Source organism: Solea solea, chromosome 4, assembly GCF_958295425.1.
Source record: "Solea solea chromosome 4, fSolSol10.1, whole genome shotgun sequence".
Classification (NCBI taxonomy): Eukaryota; Metazoa; Chordata; class Actinopteri; order Pleuronectiformes; family Soleidae; genus Solea; species Solea solea.
In genome coordinates, this window is record NC_081137.1 from 3,184,514 (window position 1) to 3,205,354 (window position 20,841).

At 38.5% G+C, this 20,841-nt stretch overlaps 2 protein-coding genes across 2 annotated transcripts; both read left to right on the top strand.

Moving 5' to 3' along the window:
* Nucleotides 1-559: 559 nt before the first annotated feature.
* Nucleotides 560-5,522, top strand: LOC131458498 (solute carrier family 35 member F2-like). The gene is made up of 9 exons (XM_058627640.1): nt 560-671; nt 1,240-1,346; nt 1,796-1,968; nt 2,279-2,406; nt 3,045-3,204; nt 3,422-3,578; nt 4,208-4,260; nt 4,360-4,514; nt 4,716-5,522. Exons 2-9 carry the CDS (start codon nt 1,258-1,260, stop codon nt 4,920-4,922), a joined length of 1,122 nt encoding a protein of 373 aa, XP_058483623.1. The 5' UTR covers nt 560-671; nt 1,240-1,257; the 3' UTR covers nt 4,923-5,522.
* Nucleotides 5,523-6,042: 520 nt separating this feature from the next.
* elmod1 (ELMO/CED-12 domain containing 1) lies at nt 6,043-17,569 on the top strand. Its single transcript, XM_058628136.1, has 11 exons — nt 6,043-6,191; nt 6,561-6,612; nt 9,988-10,133; nt 10,316-10,344; nt 10,756-10,853; nt 11,886-12,015; nt 12,316-12,449; nt 12,669-12,737; nt 13,975-14,025; nt 14,225-14,358; nt 15,168-17,569. Exons 2-11 carry the CDS (start codon nt 6,596-6,598, stop codon nt 15,341-15,343), a joined length of 984 nt encoding a protein of 327 aa, XP_058484119.1. The 5' UTR covers nt 6,043-6,191; nt 6,561-6,595; the 3' UTR covers nt 15,344-17,569.
* The last annotated feature ends 3,272 nt before the right edge of the window (nt 17,570-20,841 follow it).

Below are 20,841 nucleotides of genomic sequence, written 5' to 3' on the forward strand. Positions count from 1 at the left end.
AAAATAAGTTGTATTATTATATTATTATAAGAACTATTTAATAGCAGCATGGTTGAAAGGTGAACACGGAAGGTGGAAAGAGGGAGTGGCCAAAAAAGGTACAAAAAACAAACATTAATATTGAAAAAGTCTCAGAATTTCAATATTTCAATATTCTAATTAATTTATTATTTCTCATTTCTCATGCAGCACTTACACAGGGTGATGTACATTATAACTACATATAAAAAACAACAAGATGAAAGTAGTTTAAAACTATACAACATCAGTTTACAACAGAGACTAATAATAAAAGTGAATCTGGCTCCAGTTTGATAAATATGAGGGTTTTCTGCTTTTTTCCTTGTATATTTTTCAAAAAAATAGTTTTCTTTAAAGTACACCAATGCAGTGGACGAAATCGTGCTGTATTTCTCATTAAAATGAATGGAATATGAAGAAATTCCCTTTTTATGCTTATTGGCAGCAGACCAAGTTTGACTGACGTCAATGTGCTTTTAATTTCAACCAATTGTGGCTCAGGGGGCGGAGCTGCACAGCACCATGCTAGGTTGAGTCATTCAGTGTGAGACTGCAACGCGTGGATGTTTATTCAGTGACATTTGAACAACTATGATATTAAATCGCATCTGGAGAGTTTACCCACATCTGCCATGACTGAAGACAAAAACGTATGTACACATACTTTGTTTTTTAATGTCCTTCTCTACAGCTTTTATTGATATTACGCTCTTATTTTGCTAGTTCCAGTTTAAGGAAGCCCTGTCAAAAGAGTAAACTCGCCAAACTGCTTTAGAAAAAGTGAGAATTTAATATTTGGACGGCCTTTGCTCATTATCTATTGATGTTTTGACTTATTTTAAGTAATGATGTAAGTCATGCGGGGCTACAAATATAATCGGCATCATCTGTTTTGCTTTCAAACGTGAACATGTTTATTCTGTAAGAGCCAACGTCGTTAATGTAAATAAATGCCAGTGTTTTAGAGGGAAATTGTGGATTTTTTTTTGTGTATAATTGTGGATTTTGTGGTCATATTATGAGGACAGTAGCAGATTCAGGCTCACTGGTGACCACAATTTTAGTGAGAATCATATGATCTCAATCAAAGCACATGACATTCCTTTGGGGATTTGGTATCTGTAATTTCTGTAATCTCATAAAGACAGGGATTGTCAAATGTTGTCATACTTGATTCATTTCCTCCAGGGTTTTGATTTTTCTTTTCTTTCCCTCCAGGGTTAGGATCACAAAGAAATGGAGGGTCAGGCAGAGGAGAGACTGTGTGGGAAATGGAGGGTCGCATGTGGTTTGTACAATTACAACCTGAGGGATGTTTTCACATGGTGAGTGAATCGTCTGTCTGTTCCAACTAGGGCTGTAACTAAAGATTATTTTCATTATGAATTAGACTGCTAATTATTTTTTCTCAATGAATCGAGGACTTGTTTGTTCCACAAAATGTCAGAAAGGGTTGAAAAATGTTGATCAGTGTCCAAAACATTGAAATAATGATGGTAAACCTTTTGTGTTTTCTTTTTATGGATAGCTATTTAATATAATATTAGATCAAATAAACGTTTATTAGTCAATCAGTGTGTAACCAATATGTGAAATGCAGTCATAATACATAGTGTAAGAGACAATTCCGATAAATGAATCACAATTTCAAGTCAAATTAAAGATGTATGTAGGTATCAGCCTCCACAAAGTTGCATCAACCGTCATTTTTATTCCCTGTATTTTTCTGTTAAAGTTATCTATACTCACGTCTTCTTTCCCGCGGTCTGTGCAGGCATCTGCTGAAGACAGTTCTCATGGGCCAGGTGTTGTCTCTGCTCATCTGTGGGACGGCAGTGAGCTCTCAGTACCTGGCTACCGCCAAGGTGGAGACGCCAATGCTGCAGAGTTTCCTCAACTATGCCCTGCTGCTGCTCGTCTACACCACCATCCTCATTGCGCGCAAAGGTCAGGATAACAAACAAATAGGACTGCAAAAATCTGTCCATTTGAAACACAACAGTCAGAAAAGGAATCTCAATAAGATCTGTGTGCAATTTACATTTCAAGTAGATTATGTATTGAAACTACTAAGTAGTTAAAACACAGAAAATCTGTCAGTTAAAAGCTGATGAATTTGTCTTTTTTTCTCACCTAAAAAGGTCATGGATGTCTTAAAATGGTTGTTCAGAAGCAGTTTGTGCCAAAATCTGAATTCTTAAGACCAAGATAAAAATGTTTCTCTTCCATTCCTCTGCGTACTCTTACATTTCTGCAGGTGAAAGAAACATCGTACAGATTTTGAAGACAAAGTGGTGGAAGTATTTGGTGATGGGTTTGGCAGATGTGGAGGCCAACTATGCAGTTGTGCGTGCTTACCAGTATACCACCCTGACAAGTATCCAGGTAAGACTCAACTGATAAACTGCTGGACTTTGTTAAACATTATTTACACAATATGAAATCAATATCATTGCATTATTTAAAAAAAAAAAAGAATCCAATATTCTATCAGGATGTCACAGAAATATACAGAACCAAACACAATCAGCTATTTTTGGATCACTGAAAATATGGCTTTAAATGTAGAGAAAATAAAAAAACAGATTTCAGCAACTTAACAGAAGAATCACCCAGTAGAATATGTGTCATGCTATCAAAACAATATATTTTTGGCTTTAGTTCACTGTCAGACAAAAAAAAAAAGTCGTTTTTTTAAATCTCCTGCACCAAAGTCCATGTAAAAAAATGAGCAATTTTAGCTCACAGGACACAGGAGTTGGTCTTCTACTGTTGCCTTGCTTAGTAAGTTTGACACTTTAAACTGACAAAATAAAGTATTTGTGCAGCTGTGGATCAACAACTGCTGTTGGCTGTGATGTAAAATTACTAATTTTCTCTATGGACTTGCGGGGAAGTGAAATGTAGTATGATGACGTTGTGTCAGTTCCTCATGCCACGTCCAAAACAACAAACCCAATGAGTCTTCTAAAGAAGCTGGTGTTCAATCCTGTGTCTGTCACTGTGTGTCTGTGTGTTTTCAGCTGCTGGACTGTTTCGTGATCCCAGTGCTGATGCTGCTCTCCTGGTTCTTCCTGAAGACTCGCTACAGGCTGGTCCACTTTATAGCCGTGGCGGTGTGTTTGTTGGGTGTGGGGGCCATGGTAGGAGCCGACATTGTGGCCGAAAGAAACCAGGGGTCCAGTAAGTATTGAAACTTAATGTAGAATTGAGTCAGTTTGAAGTGACTTGTGGTGTAGCAGATGATGAAATAACCCATGAAAACATTGGTGTAACTTTTCAGGAAAAACACCAGACTGCTATAAAACTAAAATACCTTCTCTGCTTACATTTACAGTGTGTAAAACCTATGAAATAACCCTTTTTTTAAATTTTTTACTGTCCTCCTGTGTGTGTGCAGCCAGTTATGTTGTGCTGGGAGACGGTTTGGTCCTCCTCAGCGCCGCCCTCTACGCTGTATCCAACACGTGTCAGGAGTACACGGTGAAGAACCTGAGTCGGGTGGAGTTCCTGGGCATGATGGGACTCTTTGGGACGCTCATCAGTGGCGTGCAGCTGTGAGTTATTGTGGTCATCTCACTTCTAATTTGTCATTCCTCCAGGTCACAGGGAAAATGAGTTCCGTTTACATTACTTGAAACACTCATGTTCATGTAGAACTTTTTAAAAACAACAAAGAAAAAGACGGTATAGGTAAAGTTCTGTTTCTGTGTGATTTGTAAGATTTATTTTAAAGAAAATCTACAAATCCACTGCAGTTGATACTGATTCAATGTCTTTTGGGAAAAAAAAGTTGACCACCATTTTGTTATTTACATTAGTGCATCTCATCACAGTTGACTGTAACAGGCAGCTTGTGCTAAAACAATAGCAAGTCTTGTTGGAGTTAAATGATGTGTGATGATGGTCAAAATCTGATCCCGTATGTCGCATGCTTCACCGAGCACAGAAAATGTAAATGTAAATGTAAATAAAGATCAGCGACAGCATTTTAGCTGGGTCATATTGTGAGCTGCTTATTTGCTGTTTGTTTGCTGATATTACAGATAAATGTGCTTGTAAATGAATAAACCGACAACAGATCACCAAGACTAGACCTGTGCTCTATGAATAAAAAACATTTTCTTTCCTTTTTACTGAAGTTTTTCCTGAAATAATCGTAACTTTTCGTATCTTAAAATTGCAGTGCTGTGCTGGAAATCCCTGCAGTTTCAGCGATAAAGTGGGACCTCCATATTTGTAAGTTGACAGAACAGAAGAGAGGTGAAGTTACTCTGTTATTCCAGTGTCCATGATCCTGACATGTTTCTTTTTTCTTTTTTTTTAAACGTTCTGCAGCCATGCTGTTCGCCGTCTACGCCCTGTGCATGTACGCCCTCTACAGCTTCATGCCCGTGGTTGTGAAGTTGACCAGCGCTACTGCAGTCAACCTCTCTCTGCTCACCGCTGACCTCTTCAGCCTCTTCTGTGGCCTTTACTTCTTCCACTTCAAGGTGAGTGACGCTGAACAAGGTTCACCGCTCCACTTTCAGCTGTTAAACTTATCTCCACTGCTTGTTTTGCTTTTCCTCTGGTGAAGTCACTTTTAAGAGGATACTGAGGCTTTTATGGTCCGGTATCATTCACAGTTTATGATACTTATCAGCAGCTCGCTGCTCTCTGCTCACTCTCACTCTCTCATGTCTGCTCCACAGTTCTCCGCCTTGTACATCATCTCGTTTGTCGTCATCACCGTGGGGTTCATCATGTTCAACGCCGTTCCCACGTACACCGTTCTGCCCGACGACGACCCAGCCGATCCCTCGGCTGATCGGCCCGATCCCAGCCCCGCAGATTACCTGCTCGCCGCGGACAGAGACTCTCCGAGGACCGAGACGCTCACGGCTGTCGCGGCTCTATGACACAAAGTGACTGGACTTTGTTTTTTTAAGCACAAAATCAGCTTCTCCTTTTGAAGCGAAGAGATTGTTACTTTTTATGTTGTTGTTATTTTGTACATTTCGTCATTAGATTTAGTTTTAACGCTTTAATGATTTTAAAAATGAAACCAAAGCCCGGAAGTGCCACTGTTCATTCCTCACTGCACAACATGCTGTTAAATGATTTAAAAAAACTCATACTGCTCCCAGAAAATCATCACGTATAGACATCATGTTCTGTTTTTAAATCCTTATTTTTGTTACATCCTATACATAAATACATCATTTGTTACTGAAGTAGAAATTACGATTGTTTACTGCCCTGAAACTGATCAGTTACACTTTTTTTATTACTAATTTATGTTTTGGTTTTTTGGTTTTTAAACCACAAACCCTTCAGCTGTTCCGTTACAATCCTACTTGACTTTTATTTCCTGTTGTTGTGCTTTTACAGTTTTCCACAGTATAAATTGTTAATTTATCAAATTGATTTCTTTCCCTTTCCAACTAAAACATGTCAACTGATGTTTTTACGAACATTTCTTCCTTTTTTTTTACTAATAAATTCATTTTTTGAATATATTTTCTGTGTTTGTTCGTTTGGTTGTATATAATGTATAATGTGCATATACAATAGATTCATTCATGTCCATACAAACCACAGTTGGTGTCACCTGGGAAATGTGAGTTTCTTTTAGCCAAGTGTTTACTCTTTATATGAGGTCCGAGGAAAATGTTTGGCTTATGTCCTTCAAAGAAGAAAGAAAATTCTTATTTTAATGTATTTATTTAAACATTTGCTTTACAAGATTACATTTGCAAGTATAATAATAATAAAAATTAATAATAAACAGTTAAAGAAACATAATAAAAACAATAAATGTCACAGGACAACCAAACTCGATTTTAAATTATCTCAATCAGATTAATTTCCATAACTGGCAATAAAATGCAACAGAAAACAATACAAAGAGTAAAAACAGATCATCCAAATATTTTACTGGCTTTCTTAACAATAACAAAAATACAGGGCTTTTGACACAGAGGTTTTGTGGGGGAGGAACCATAACTGCGATTTCTACAGGGGGAACCCAGAATGTGTAGGTCCGGCCCTGCCTGGCAGAGTGTCATCATGATGGAGGAAAAGCAGGAGAGGCAGGTTGTTTAGCCGAGGAGTGAAGAAGAGGAAGAGAAAAACACTGCACTCCGACACAGCCTCTGCTTTAATTCACCTGTTATTATTACACGCCGGTAAGAGACAACGATATTTATCATATTTTCGCTTTTGATGCATGGATTTTGTCGTCTGTGGCGTCGGATTCTGCGCATACGTTTGGTGCGAAGTATCGGCTGCTTTCACTGGCTCCTGCTTCTCTGCAAGGTTAAATAATGATTTATATGTGCATTTAAAATACCCTTCGTTGTGCGTGTTCGCCTCGTTTTTTCGTGTTTAATTCAGGGGGAAAAAACCTGCAGTAAAACGCGGTGAACGCGCAGATTACGCGCGCCTTAATCCTCCAGCACCGCGGACAGCTCCGGATCCGCGTCCCCGCGGGCAGAGCGCGTTCCCCTGGCCTCATTCACCAGATTTGTCCCCCCCATGTTCTTCTGTGTCTCCAGGCCTTTCCTCCATCAGCAGAACGAGATCTGACAACATGAAGCATTTCCTCAGGTAAAAAAAACACAACACACACTCACTCTGACATTTACATGTTCATCCTTTTATTCCCCATATGTGAAGGAATGAATTGTGAGTGAATTCTGCCTCACTGTGTTTTCACCATCGATCCACATGTAATGAGATGTTAACAGCAAACACACTGCCGTGAGGAGGCTTTTGTTCACAGTCGATATAGAGCTGAGCTGTTTTGTTTGTTGTGGAGTAAAAAGTAGTTCTGTTGTTACAGAGGCCTCATCTTCATCATGATGAAACACATGTGTGTGAACCACAGCAAAGATCACCTGCTGTGTTTCTATTAATACTCCACTGCTGACTCTGTCTGCATTTAAAGAGAATTTAAAAAAAAACCCAGAACCTCACAGGCGAATTCATCTCACAATATGTAACCTGATTTCTTCTTGTTGGAAAAAAGGGGAAATGGTTGACAAAGTTTCATTTTCAGATTCAGATTCAGAAAACTTACAGACAAACGGCAGATCAGGCACTGGGTGTCAGACAACAGGGACATAGGAAAGAAAGAAGAATAAAAAGATGACTAAAATTGGTAAAATTGACCCCAGAGATTACCAAAATGAGTAGAATTGACCCCAAACATTACTAAGATTAGTAAAATAAACCCCATAGATTACCTAAATTAGTCAAATTGACCCCAAAGTTGACCTAAATTAGTAAAATTGACCCCAAAGATTACTAAATTAATACAATGTATCCCAAAGATGATTAAAATTATAAAAATGTAAGGCTATAAAAGTTCTAAAATGGACTCGGTCCTTCTTATGAACCCTTTGAACCGTTTGAATTTGTGAAAAATTAAGGACTTTCTGTCAAATTTTATTAATCGATTGGAGTTTTTCCATATAGGACTCTGTGGGATGGTATATGATGTATTTTGCATTTTCCCTGAATTACTTTAAATATGAGAATCTTGTCTTTCCTTCTGCAAATCTTAAAGTAAATGACTAAAACTAAACTAACCAAAAAAGCCCAAAACACATGGTGACAGTTTCAGTGTCTCCATTCTTGCAGGGAATTGAACCTGCGACTGTTTGCCCGCCGTACATTTTACCGTCCGCGGGCCCGTCACTTCTTTGAAGGTTAAGAAAATGACAGTGAGATGATTTGACCTGTTTAACATGCCGCTCTCATCCACACGCTCATAGGGGGAAGGAATTAATTCTTCATGACTGTACCAGTGTTTTTTCTTCTCTTTATTGAGAAGGAAGATGGTGCTTCACAGTAATCCTCCGGCATCAGCAGGGTTTTATCTCTGCTAGAGCTCCACTCCACAGAAAAGAAAGAAAGAAAGAAGGGAATTCAATGATAAAACCTTTAATAATTCCACTAATATTGAAGCATTCAGGGAAATAATCTCCCTTAAATCTTCAAGCCTTTCATACAGTGAGATGGAGTCAGATTAGAGGAGCCAGGGTGGGAAGAGAAGTTTACAGTTTGATGCATCGGTCGTATTTGACTAAAGGCGGTTTACTTTTCAACATAGTGGTCGACATAGAAGTGGTTATTCTGAAAAAAAGTCCTTAACAGCAGATATTTACACTGCGTGGACGCCGTCTTTTTGTCTCTGGCTCAAAATGGCGGATTCAACACTCATCCAGAAACAAACCGGGAGCCAGTGAAGTGCAACTTAAATTGTAAAATTGTAAAATTGTACCAGTTACAATCTGAGCAGCGGCGTTTTGGACCGACTGTAGTCGAGCAAGTGACGTCAGGCTAAGCCCATCATATCGAAAATAGCCTTCTATGGAATGGAACTCTGGAATTTTTAGGTGAGCAAAAGTATAGGAACAGACTTTAATCAGCTTTAAATGAGTAATACCTAATATTTAATATTTAGTGGCAAATCCTTTGTTGTGCATCGTGTTGGTTCTTTATTTTTAAGCTTCACAGTCCAGCAGAGCACAGGTTGCAGCTTGCTCTACTTTTGTTGTTGTGTTTTTTTGTTGCTGATCTAAAAGTATTTCCATTTTTCTAAACTGCTGACACTGCAACACATCTGCTTTTTGCCGCTCTCCTGCTCTGCTCACTTGAAGAAAAAACATAACGTGGTATCGGGTGCAGCAGTATCAGAGTAGTTTTACAAATACAAATAGGAGGAAGTATCAGGCTGAACAAACACTGACTGTGGACTCAAAAGCTTAACAACAATCTGAGTTTAAACACATCAGTTAATCACAGAGGAGGAAACGAGAGGCAATGGTAATAGTTTCAAAATAAAACAGGAAACAGAACACAAGACGACTCAGGATGTTACACTAAGTAAGTTAAGTAAAGTTTATTTATATATATATATAAGTATATATATATATACATATATATATGCTAACGTGCTTTACAATAAAATAGGTTTATTTAAATAACAACAATATCAACAGTGCAAACAACAAGCCTAGAATAATGAATCCTATGAATATATGTGACATGAAAATGAAACCATAGACTTATGAATGAGGTCGACTGAAGGATACAATTACAAAAGTATAAAGAGCCAGTCCACAGTCAGCTGTTGTTACAGTGTCACATGCTGTTGCAGAACTTGAGGACCTGAGGACAGCATTGGACCTGATCTCTGCATCCCCACTAATCCTCAAAGTCTTCAATTTGTCCTTCAAAGTGTGTGTTTATCTGGAAGGAAACAACGCAGTTTTTCTAATTTCTCTGGCTTTTCTTCTTCTTCTTCTTCTTATTCAGCCTGTGAACCTTTTCAGTCCACACTCTGAAATCCACAGTTTCTTAATGGGTCACTTTTCATTTCCCCAGACACACACTCACACACACACGCACGCACACACACACACACACACACACACACACACACACACACACACACACATCTTCATTGTCATTCCCAGAGTCACCTGTAAAAATAGCACACGTTGATCATCATCTGCCGCACAGACAGAAAAGAGGTGAAGCCTCACTTTCTTCCCTCCTCCTTCTTCTCCTCATTCTCTCTTTCATCAAGGTCAAATCTTCGTTTTCTTTTTTATTTCCCTCACTCCTCTCTTCTCATGTGAATGAGAGATAATGAAACCACTTCATTAACATTTTTCAATCTGAAAGTAAAAGTCGATTTAACTCAAATTTGGACCAAATCCATGATAGAACAGTAGCATTAAAATGGTTAAATAGACTAAAACTATGATAAAAGCAACTATTTTATTGTTGAATTAACACCAAAAGAGTCATTTACTTTAAGGACAATGCAGATTAATAAATATTAAAGTGTAAATACTGTATACAGCCTCATGCTATTCCAGACTGTAGCAGTTCAGAAATAATGATCCGTCTCTATGAGTAAATCTGCCCAAACTTTCTTCCTTGCTCTGATCTCCTCCTCTTCCTCCTCAGAGCGGTGAGCCAGTTCTTCGTCTTCCTCTACTGTAAGTTCCTGTGGCGAGGACTGAAGTTTGTCGCCAGGAAGTTCACGGGACGATGTGAGCTGCAGAGAATCTGCTACAACAACAAGCACGGAGCCCGCAGGACCCTCAAGATAGGTGGGCCCTCGTTCTGCCTGCCTGTTTTAGATAGATACTGATAGATTATTCCAGCAGACATGTTTCAACATCACATTCAATTCATCTTCACCTACATTATAATTCATTTATTTACGATTTAGACTTTTATTCTTGTGCCTTGAAGCAAAAATATCTTTTAAATGTTACTTTTTTCTTTCCAGAATCGTCTCTGAAATACTCTAAGAATGGGGTAAGACTTTCTGATTTACTGTATTATGTCTTATATCAGTATGTTGTTATAATAAAAGCATAATTTAAGCCAGTGCAGTGAAGAAGTCTATATATATATATATATATATATATAAACATCTTGATTTAAAAATGGCAGCTTGAAACATATTTTTCATTTATATAGTGTGCAAAAACTAAAAAATAGTATAGAATTTTATGTAATTAAAATTGTTTTATATAGAAAGGACAGCTTTGTATTTTTTAGTTTGTCTGTCATTAGTTTTCACATTAAAAAAACGTAACAATGCACCTTAACAACAGAAGCAACAACAGAAAGACAAATATTCATGTGCTGAGTATTCATAAATGAATGGGTGAGCCTCTGTTCTTCCTTCTTCTTCTTCTTCTTCTGTGGTCTTTCTGGGTGCAGCTGCTTCAGTCGGCCCTCAGCGTCCATCCTGACAAAGTGGAGAAGACCATTGAAGACATCATGTCCTTGAAGAAGATCAACCCGGACACAAACCCACAGTGAGACAACGACGCTGCTGCTGCTGCTTCACACATCACTCGTCACATTAGTGTGATTTTAACACGTCAAAGTGCCGACACTGCTGCCTTTGCTGCATCACACGAACACTCCTTTAAATCTGCGTTAGTGTGAGAATCTGTCTATAATTACAGGGAACGTCTGTTTGACTCTTAATCACATGACTGTGCAGTGTCCACTTTGACGTTGTTTGGATAAGAAATGATAAGAGACATAATTACTTTTATAGATGAATTAACACATTTTTACAAAATAATAATAGCTTCTTCTTTTGTCATTGTGCATCATAATTTCAGGTAAACGCAATTTAAAATTATTAAGGTGTAACTAGGGACAGAAATTGGACACTTGCAATAGCTGTAATCTAATCCACTCACTCATCTTCTACCACATGAGGGTCGCTGGCGCCAATTTCAGCTAACACAGGGTGAAGGGCAGACTCACACCCTGGACAGGTCACCAGTCCATCACAGGGACACACAGAGACAAACAACCATTCACATTCACTCTCAATCTCACACCTACCGTCCATTTAGAGAGTCCAATTCTCCTAATCCCCGAATCTGCATGTTTTTGGACGGGGAGAACACGGGGAGAACATGCAAACTCCACACAGAAAGGCCCTTGTTCTGACTTTAGAGCCAAGTGGGAACAGATAGAGAGAAAGGAAGAGAAGAGGGTCTTGAACTGAGCCCTGAGGGACCCCACACCAGAGAGAGGAGCAGAAGCTGACACAGAAAGTTCCGTCTTCACAACCTCTGCTCTAGACCACAGAAATAATCTCCATATACAAATTGAGCATGTTTATTTGTTCATTTGTCCCTCGCCACGTCAATTTTATTTGTAAAACCCAACGTCACAAACACAGTTTGCCTGGAAGGGCTTTTACAGTCTGTACAGCAAGTCATGTGACTCTATTCAAAAACCAGTGACAAGGATTGTGTTGAACATTTCTTTGTCTGTCTGTCTGCGTGTCTCTGTGTTCCTGTCTGTCTGTCTGTGTGTGTGTGTAGGCTGAGTATTTCCCTGCAGGCCAGTCTGCTGCAGATCGTCGGCTACAGGAATCTGGTGATGGAGGTGGAGAAGCTGCGCAGAGAACCATACGACTGTGAAAACCCCGAGCACGAGGACATGCTGATGAAGGTAGACAACCTTCATCAGCATTAAAGACATAAAGATAAACAAACAATCAGTAATAATAATAATGATAATGTTTGAGTACATTTAAACATGTTTAAGCTAAATTTAAGTGTGACTTGATATACAAACATCTTAATTGTTGGAAATCAACTTTTAAAGCATATTTATTAAAGGAAAGATTTCATAAATACATTTATGAATACATTTTATTCTTTGTCATGCATTTGTTCTAATAAAAATAGTGCTAATAAAAACAAAGATTTGTATTATTGTATGAATAAACGTTCCCCTCTTTCGTTGCAGCTGTGGAAGGAGCTGCGCGCCGACACGCCTCTCACCGGCCGCATCTCCAAACAGTGGTGTGAGATCGGTTTCCAAGGCAACGATCCAAAGACTGATTTCAGAGGCATGGGCCTGCTGGGTCTGCACAACCTGCTGTAAGAACAAACACACACATCACCGTGCTTCACTGTGTAATGATAAGAATGTTATCTTTAAGTCGTAATCTTAAAGATAAATGTCAAACTTTGTGGCATCGTCTCCTACATCGCCTACTTTGTCTTCTTTTTCTTCCTCTTTGTTGTTTTACAGCAGTGAACATCTGACATACTGCGTTTTTGCTTCTTTTAAATGAAAACCTCTTGTTTTCCTTGCAGGTATTTTGCAGAACACGACAAAGCGACTGCTCTGCAGATGCTCAACGACTCGCTGCAGCCAAAGCACAAGTACGTCAAACTCTTTCATAACAAATTATGATCACTCAGTGGCAAGTAAGAGTTTGGCGAGCCTTGAATCGCTTAAAGTATAAATAAAGTGTAAATATAATTTAAAAATATAATTTATTTATGTGTTAAAACACTGGACTGAAAGGTAGCTGCTTTATTTCCATTTTTACAGTCATGATGTATTATAGGATTTTTTTTCCATATCCAATCCAGTGACTGAATAATTAGTATGGTATCGGCTCAATCCTTAATTTAAACCCATAAAATTCAAGAATTTATGTTTCATTCCCACAAAAAACTGATGCCTCTGATATTACACTTACATTTTTAACATGAAAAGCTGTTTTTACTCAACAGTCTTTGTCAATTTGGTCAAAAGAGGTCAGTAATAGACATTTAATGACAGCTCTGCATATAAAGAACATTAGATAGAAAAGATAGAAAGCACAGTGTGTATTATGATTTATTTTTTCACTATTTTTGTGTCCAACACTCATCATGTATTCATAAAGACACACAAACGCACAAAAAACACAGTTGTACTGATAAACAAGTGAACTAGTGAGCTCACGTCAGCTGACCTCAACCAATCTCTGTTCTTATTATTTTCAGTGTTGGACACGAAAACAGAGCTGAAATAATAATTATTAATAAAATGATGTCCTGGCTATTGTATGTAAATAGGCAACTGTTTGCTAACAATTATAAATGTTTTATTTCATCAAATAAAGAAAGTTCTTTTTCCAGATTGTTCTGCTGCCCCCTAGTGGCCTAAAACACCTAATACAACTTTGAAAATGTCTTGTCGAAACTGAGAATGTCCTTTTAACATCCATGACTCTGCATTTGTCATATTCTGCTGATTTCTCTGCACAGCTTCTTTTATTTCACTGAATCATTTTTGTATCGAGCACCGCTGCTGCCCCCCGCTGGTTATTCACTGGCATGACATCATGAGCTGTCTCATTTCACAAATGAAGATTCTACTTCTCCTTCTTCTTCTTTTCTTTTCTTTGTCCATGACTGTCTCCACCCACCCCCCGTCTTTTTCATGCACTGTACAGGAGCTCACATCCAAAGCAGAGGTATTCTTTTATTCACATGCTTTGTTTATTTATTTATTTGTTTATTTTTTGCTCCATTCATAGCTTTGTCATTTTTTTAGATGATGTTTCTTGCACAAAGTTTCTAAAATGTGATTTTGCTGAAAGTGACGCAGTGTGTTTGTCCTTCATAGTGAGATTGACAAGGCTGAGTGGGAACAGAAGAACCTTGACAAAGCTATCGGGTAAGTGTGTGTGTGTGTGTGTGTGTTTCCTCTTTAGGACATTTTTCTGTCATAAACACTGACCTTGTCATCTTTAACTATGATCCTCATGAGGTTTTTAAAAGCTGCTATAAAACACTTTGTTCTTGTAAAATAATCAAACAAACATGTAAAAATGAATATGAATCTTTATTGACCCTTGTTCATCGCGCTCTTACAGTTATTCCTTTGCCATCGTGGGCATCAACATCACAGACCTGACTCACGCTCTGCTGGTGAGTGGAGCTCTGAAGACTCACCTGTACAACGTGGCTCCAGAGACGCCCAGTCTGCTGCACTTCCAGCAAACCTTCTGTGAGTCTGACCCACCGTCTCATATCATTATATATATAATATAGAATACATATATGTATGTATAAGTGTGTGTGGAGCTGCATAAAAGGTAACAAGTTTCCACAATTTGGTTCAGAAAATGTTGTGTAATTGTGTAATTTGTGCAAATAAGCAGCAGCAGTTTGACTTTAACTGCATATTACATACAATAATAATACTACAGCCGGTCTCAAGCCAACAGTTACTGATATTTTGTCCACTTGGGGGCAGCAGAACACAGTGGAAACATAGATGAATGAAAAAATGAACACAATGAAAAAATATTTCCAGTTCATTGTCATAGCAATATAAACTCAAACATATTCACATTGAAATGAAAATAAATAAATAAAGTAAAATAAAAATATAATATTAAATAACATAAATAATGTATTTATCTTATTTCTACTAGTGCTTTGTAACAAATAAGATTTGAAAAGAAAGGGCATTACCATTATCTGTCTGCTGTTGTTTGATACATTAATATAAAATAATAGTAATGTAAGACTTAACATAAAAGTACAGTATGGTTATTACCAAGCTTTTACCTGGATATTACTCTGGAAATAACATGATACTACTGAAATATTATTATGTATAATATATTATCATCTTCATATTACTGCACTTTTATTACCAAGCTGGGATTTGCATGAGGAATAAGATTCCTAATGCAATTTACTCATATAATAATACTCATATATATAGCAAAATGATTGCTGTATAGTTAATGTACCGTAATGTAAAGAGTTACAAAAGTAAACCTTTTATTTCCCTCTTGTCCTCGTCAGGTTACCTGATGCAGGAGTTCCACCGGTTCTGGATCGAGGAGGATCCCAGCGACATCATGGAGTTCAACCGGGTCCGCTCCAAGTTCCACAGGAGGATCCTGCGGCAGCTGAAGAACCCGGACATGGCTCTGTGTCCCCACTTCTCCGCCTCTGACCTCCACCTGGTTAACCTCTAAACACACACACACACACACACACACACACACACACACAGTCCAGACCCCCCCCCCCCACACTGAACCCCACATGTCCCCACAGAGCCCAGTTATCCCCCAGGTGTCCGCCAGTCCCAAAACCCTTTACACTCAAACAGAGATGGTTCCTAAAACAGCTGGACACATCTGGGGGGGGGCGTCTCTCTTTCCTCTGCTCCGCCCACCTCGTCCCAGCTAACACGTCATGTCGCGTCACTGCCAACAGCTCACACACACACACACACACGCACACACGCACGCACACACACTGCCTCTACGCCTTCACTGCACTGTTAGACCACCAGCATCAGAGATGACCATAGCGATTGTAGCTCTGCATGAGGAGGCCGCGCCACCGCACCACTGCGCCACCACGTCACCACATCTCACACACACACACACACACACACACACACTAATTTCCTGTTTCACGTTGCTTTAATGGTTCATGATTGATTGTATCACAGCCGTTACACCTCAGTTTAGTCATTTATTTAACAAACCAAACTTGAGTTTTCCAAATCCAATCGCTCATCAGCTCAGTATTGTATTCTGGCAGTTAAAGCTGGTCGTTAACCTCTATTAACTGATTTGTGTGAATATGGAGAATCTTTAGGCAATGGACAAGATTCTGGGGCTCGTTTGACCAATCGTATTTGAGCAGGCTTGTTTCCTAGTGTCCTTGTATCGGTTATCGTCCTGGTGGAGCTCCAAGAAGACGATCTCTTTATTCAACTTGGTTATCTAGAGGAAGTAAAAGTTGTTTCCGTCTGGTTCGCTCGACTGAGTCAGCGGCTGCAGATACTTGTTTATAACTGTCAGCCAACAGTGTTGGGGAAAGTTCATTTTCAAATAACTTCATCTCTTTGTTGCAGTGACAGGTTCATTTTACCTGAGCTCAACTTTCATTTTACTGTGATATTCTTGTGCTTTTTTAAAGAAAAGGTACAACTTTCCGCAAAAGTAAACGCTCTTGACGGCTGAACTGCAGAATTCTGTGCAACCGACTTGGCTGATTTTACTTTTCCTGTTGCAAAAAATGTGCAGGAATAAATCGCAGCAAAATAAAAGCAACAGATTACTTAAAAATAAGCAACTAAATAACTTGAGTACTTTAATTGTTTACTTTTTACATTACAAAAATAATCTTAGTACCCGGTAAAAAGTTTCCCCAACACACTTGGCCAAAAACCTGTTGTTGACAGTTGTGAAAAAATAAAACTGTATTTGGGGAAAACAGCTCAGTTTGGAGCCCCAAAATATTGACCACAGGCTATAAGAGGTTGATATGTGTCAAAAACAAGTTTTTAATTCAAAGTGAAGAGCTATAAATATATATATATATATATGAGTTTAGAAGAAGATTTAGATCATATTAAGTCGCGCTGATTCAATCAAGAGCAATCAAACATCAGAGTCAGTTCATCTCTTAACTTTGTATATGGCGGCGAGTATTATAGATTGTATTTTAGGTACTTACTTATTATACCGACATTTACACCTAAGATTTCTACCTTTTGCCAAATCATGGAATGTGGAGAGTTTAAAATTAGAGCAGCATTTTGTTTCTTGTAAACCTGTAAAAAAAGAGAAAAAAAAGAAAAGCTGTTCATAAATACTTTAAATAAATACTTTGTGCTGTAGCATTTGGCAACATTGTTTCCAACATTGGACACTAAAAGAGTTTCTTCTCTTCTTCTTCTAATATTTTGACATTATTTCTTATGCACATGTTTACACGCGGTAGAAGTATTTAAAAAATACTATAATATGAACCTTTTTTTTTACGGGATTACGACAGCGTTTGCCTTTTTTGAGCCCCGCGCACATAAAGTATGTTCTTTTACGAATGTTTTTCACATCCACGATTGTTTGCTTCTACTTTAATTCATTGAATGTGACACTGTGTCCACTGTTGTATCAGCCAAAGCAATAATTTACATTCACGCCACTGCACATTTCTGGAATTGTGTTGATGTATTTGCACCACGCGCGCCTAAGTGCTCGCTAACTCAGAGCTGGGATCTGTCAAACAGTGTGAAGGAGATCAGGGCTGCAACTAACAATTATTTTCATAATCAATTATTTCTGGTGAGTAATTTCTTGATTAATTGATTTGTTGTTTGGTCAACATCGAATGTTAGAAAATGTTGAAAAATGGGGATTATCGTTTTTCAAATCGAGAAATGATGATGTTCTCAAACGTCTTGAGTTTGAGAACATCTTGAGTCAAACTAAAATAAGTCTTTTTGTTATGTAGAGCTAAGGAACCAGATAGTATTCATAGGAAGCTGATGAATCAATTATCAAAATAGTTTAAAAAAAGACCCCAACTGAAGCATGTATATTGAGATAAGGAGTGGGCCCAAGGTGGAGCCCTGAGGTACACCACAGTTAAGTGGAATAGCCAAAGAATATCAACCTAAATGAGAACTTAGATGCTGCTGTTTGATAAATAAAGCCTGAACCATTGAAAGGCTGTACTTCTAATGCTCATTATTTTCATAATTGATTATTTGTTATGATTAATTACTCGATTAATTGATTTGTTGAAATGGTGATTCTGGTTTCCCAGACCTAAAAGATTATGATGTTCTCAAACGTCTTGGTTAGTCCTCCAATTAAAATAACTTTAAAGGAAAGCATGTATAATGAGAAAAGGAGTGGGCCCACAATAAAGCCCTGAGGTACACCACAGTTAAGTGGATTAGCCAAGGAATATCAACCTAAATGAACAGAGAAGCTGCTGTTTGATAAATAAAGCCAGTACTGCTAATTCTCAAACACGACTCAAGACGAGTTATGTCTTTTAATGTCTTTATCGGCGAAAAAAAGCCAGATGTTAGCGAGAGTTAGTGGGTTCTTCACTCTTCTCATTCAAATCAGAGTCACATTACCTGCGTTCCAAAGATGACAAACATCCGTTTGATTGTTTCTCAGCTCTGAGCCACTTTTGATTTTCACCCGATCACAAATGAACAAAAAAGGAACCCATGTTCGTCTTTCACAAACACGTGACCACTCCTCTGTGACGCCCACAGGCGTTTGTCTTGTGTTTTCTCACAGCGCCGACAAATGCTCTCATCACAAAACTGAAACTGTACACTTTATTTATTTCAGATATTACTGCCATGCTTGCACTGCTGATTGTGTTTAAGAGTATTAAATATCTTTGTCTCACGGAGGTGAATGTCAGTGCTTTTTTTAGTCTTTAGTATTATGCAGCTGTTTACATCAGTGACTGTCAGTACTCGATTCATATTTTGATTACATCTTTTGCTTGGCTATGGTCAGCTTTGCACTATTTAAAAACAAAGAAAGAAAGATGCAGTTTCTTTTAGTAAATCAGTAGTTTGTGGCACTGGAGTTTGAGGGCCAGTGTGTGTCGTCATGATACTGTAGATGAAGTTATAGATACATGATGCTGCCGCTGCTGTATATTCTGCTTTAAAGCTGCCTACAAGACCGCGATGTGCATGAGGATGTTTCTGTCACTGCTGTGACGTTCTGTGTTCTTTAGTAAAGCCTAAAAACAAAAAATACTCTCTTGGATATTGTAACTGTGTGCTTCATTTGTCTGTGCTGTACTTTTTGAGACCACAATAAAAACTAAATGTCAGTAAACACAATGGTTGACTTTGTTTATTTCATTTTATTGTATTGTGCCATTGTATTTTACTTTTTCCAAAAGGTCCAGTACGTTGATTGTCACCAGAGAAAGGACTCAGAGTTGCCGATACATGTATTTTTAATTTTATTGAGGTAAAAATGAAGAAATGAACATTAAAAGCTTTGAAGTAAACGACTGAAGTCTCCAGCTCCCAGCAGCAAACACATCACCGTCTCATATCGTCCTGTAATTGACAACACGAAGAAAGCAAACAGCCCTGAACATATTCGCTGCACCACCTCTGCTGCTCTGTGTTTGCAAAGATTAATGGAGACATTGTAATGTACAGCGTATGTTACATTATCTCCAGCCTGAGCTGCTTCCTCTCTCTCCTGCTGCCTGAAACACACACACACACACACACACACACACACACAAACAGACAGACGAGGTCTGCGGGGATTGTTGATCGTGTGCTGTGTTGGTATTCCATGAAAAAAAAGATGCTGCTTCTTTAGTCAAGCTGTCATTTCTGTTCAGTGTTAATGTTGGACCTGATGGAATGATGATTGATTCATGCATTAATTAACATGCAAGAAAAAACCTTTACAATCCACCTGGCCTTCTACACCACGATGTAATATGTCATTTGTACCTAATAAAGTGGTCAGTGAGTGCAAATGTAAATGAAAATGTAAGTGCATCAAACATATATATATATTTTTTTTTTTACCAGTGAATCAATGTCAGTCTATGTTTTATAAAAGTGACACTTTTATGGAGAAAGTTACAAAGAAAAGGAAGCATAAATGAGTTCACAGCACAGTATGAGACACTGAGCCACCATCACTCCGAGCTGATTGTAGCCAGTTTGGAACACGGAGGCCAGTGTGGACACAAGTAAAACTGATTTAGCCTAAATGTACACCGTCATAAGTCTACAGTATCCTAAGAATAGATCTTCTGCTTGATCTTGTCATGAGAACAGGCTTTTCTCGGTGAAGTCTGCGTTGCATTGTAAACTGCTCACTCCCCTGCACCACAGTCTATGAAGAAAATGAAAGCAATTTTACGTCCCAGCACACAGGAGTTTGTTGATCCACTGCTGCCTCCATCACAACGTTCAAAATGTGTCATTTTGTGACTTTGGCATTTGAAATCCTTGTACAGGATTTACCTTAGTGACATAAAGTCACCGTACAAGGCAGCAGTGGAAGCTAAAAACACAGACTCTCTATGGAATTAGGTGCTAGAGTGTAACCACGTGTTATACTGTGTGTGTCTGTGTGAGAGTGAAAGAATGATGACATCATTTTCTGATCCCTCTTTGTCACTCAGCTCTGTCTTTTTTTTATTTTGACTGTTTGAAGACAAAAACATAAGCTTGAGCCAAAAGATAAAAGTCTCTGCTGTGACACAATGTTCCACTGTCAAGTTTCACCTTGGGGAGATTATATGAGACATTTAACTGCAGTGTCTGCACTGTTCCAGGACCAGTGGAACAGTGCATCAAAGCGACCACATGAAGGCGCTAGTGGGCAGTGTAATTTCATTTCCCATCTTCACAGCATCCTCCTCCTCCTCCTCCTCCTCCTCCTCCTCCTTTCTGCTGCTTCACCTGCAGCCAGAAAATACAAGAGTGCACTCATTGCACTCATCAACACTTTAACACACACTGTTTGCATTGACTGTGCTGTTTCCTGTCAATATCTAAAGTGACATGTACACATACATGTGTATTGGTAACCTCACCCTGTCACCCTCTCACCCACTCACGTTCTCACTGTCTCTCTTCAGAATACAGAGAAGTGCCCTGTTTTCCATGAAGAGCCTCATTTTGAACAGGAAATTGATTTTTCATGTTTTCCAG

Excerpts from the sequence above, each read along its gene's own strand:
- LOC131458498 (XM_058627640.1), top strand. The coding sequence starts at position 1,258 with ATGGAGGGTCAGGCAGAGGAGAGACTGTGTGGGAAATGGAGGGTCGCA. Across the intron at positions 1,347-1,795 it reads CTGAGGGATGTTTTCACATG|GCATCTGCTGAAGACAGTTC; the intron begins GTGAGTGAATCG and ends CGGTCTGTGCAG. Across the intron at positions 4,515-4,715 it reads TTTACTTCTTCCACTTCAAG|TTCTCCGCCTTGTACATCAT; the intron begins GTGAGTGACGCT and ends TCTGCTCCACAG.
- elmod1 (XM_058628136.1), top strand. Across the intron at positions 12,450-12,668 it reads CTGGGTCTGCACAACCTGCT|GTATTTTGCAGAACACGACA; the intron begins GTAAGAACAAAC and ends TTTTCCTTGCAG. Across the intron at positions 12,738-13,974 it reads TCGCTGCAGCCAAAGCACAA|TGAGATTGACAAGGCTGAGT; the intron begins GTACGTCAAACT and ends TGTCCTTCATAG.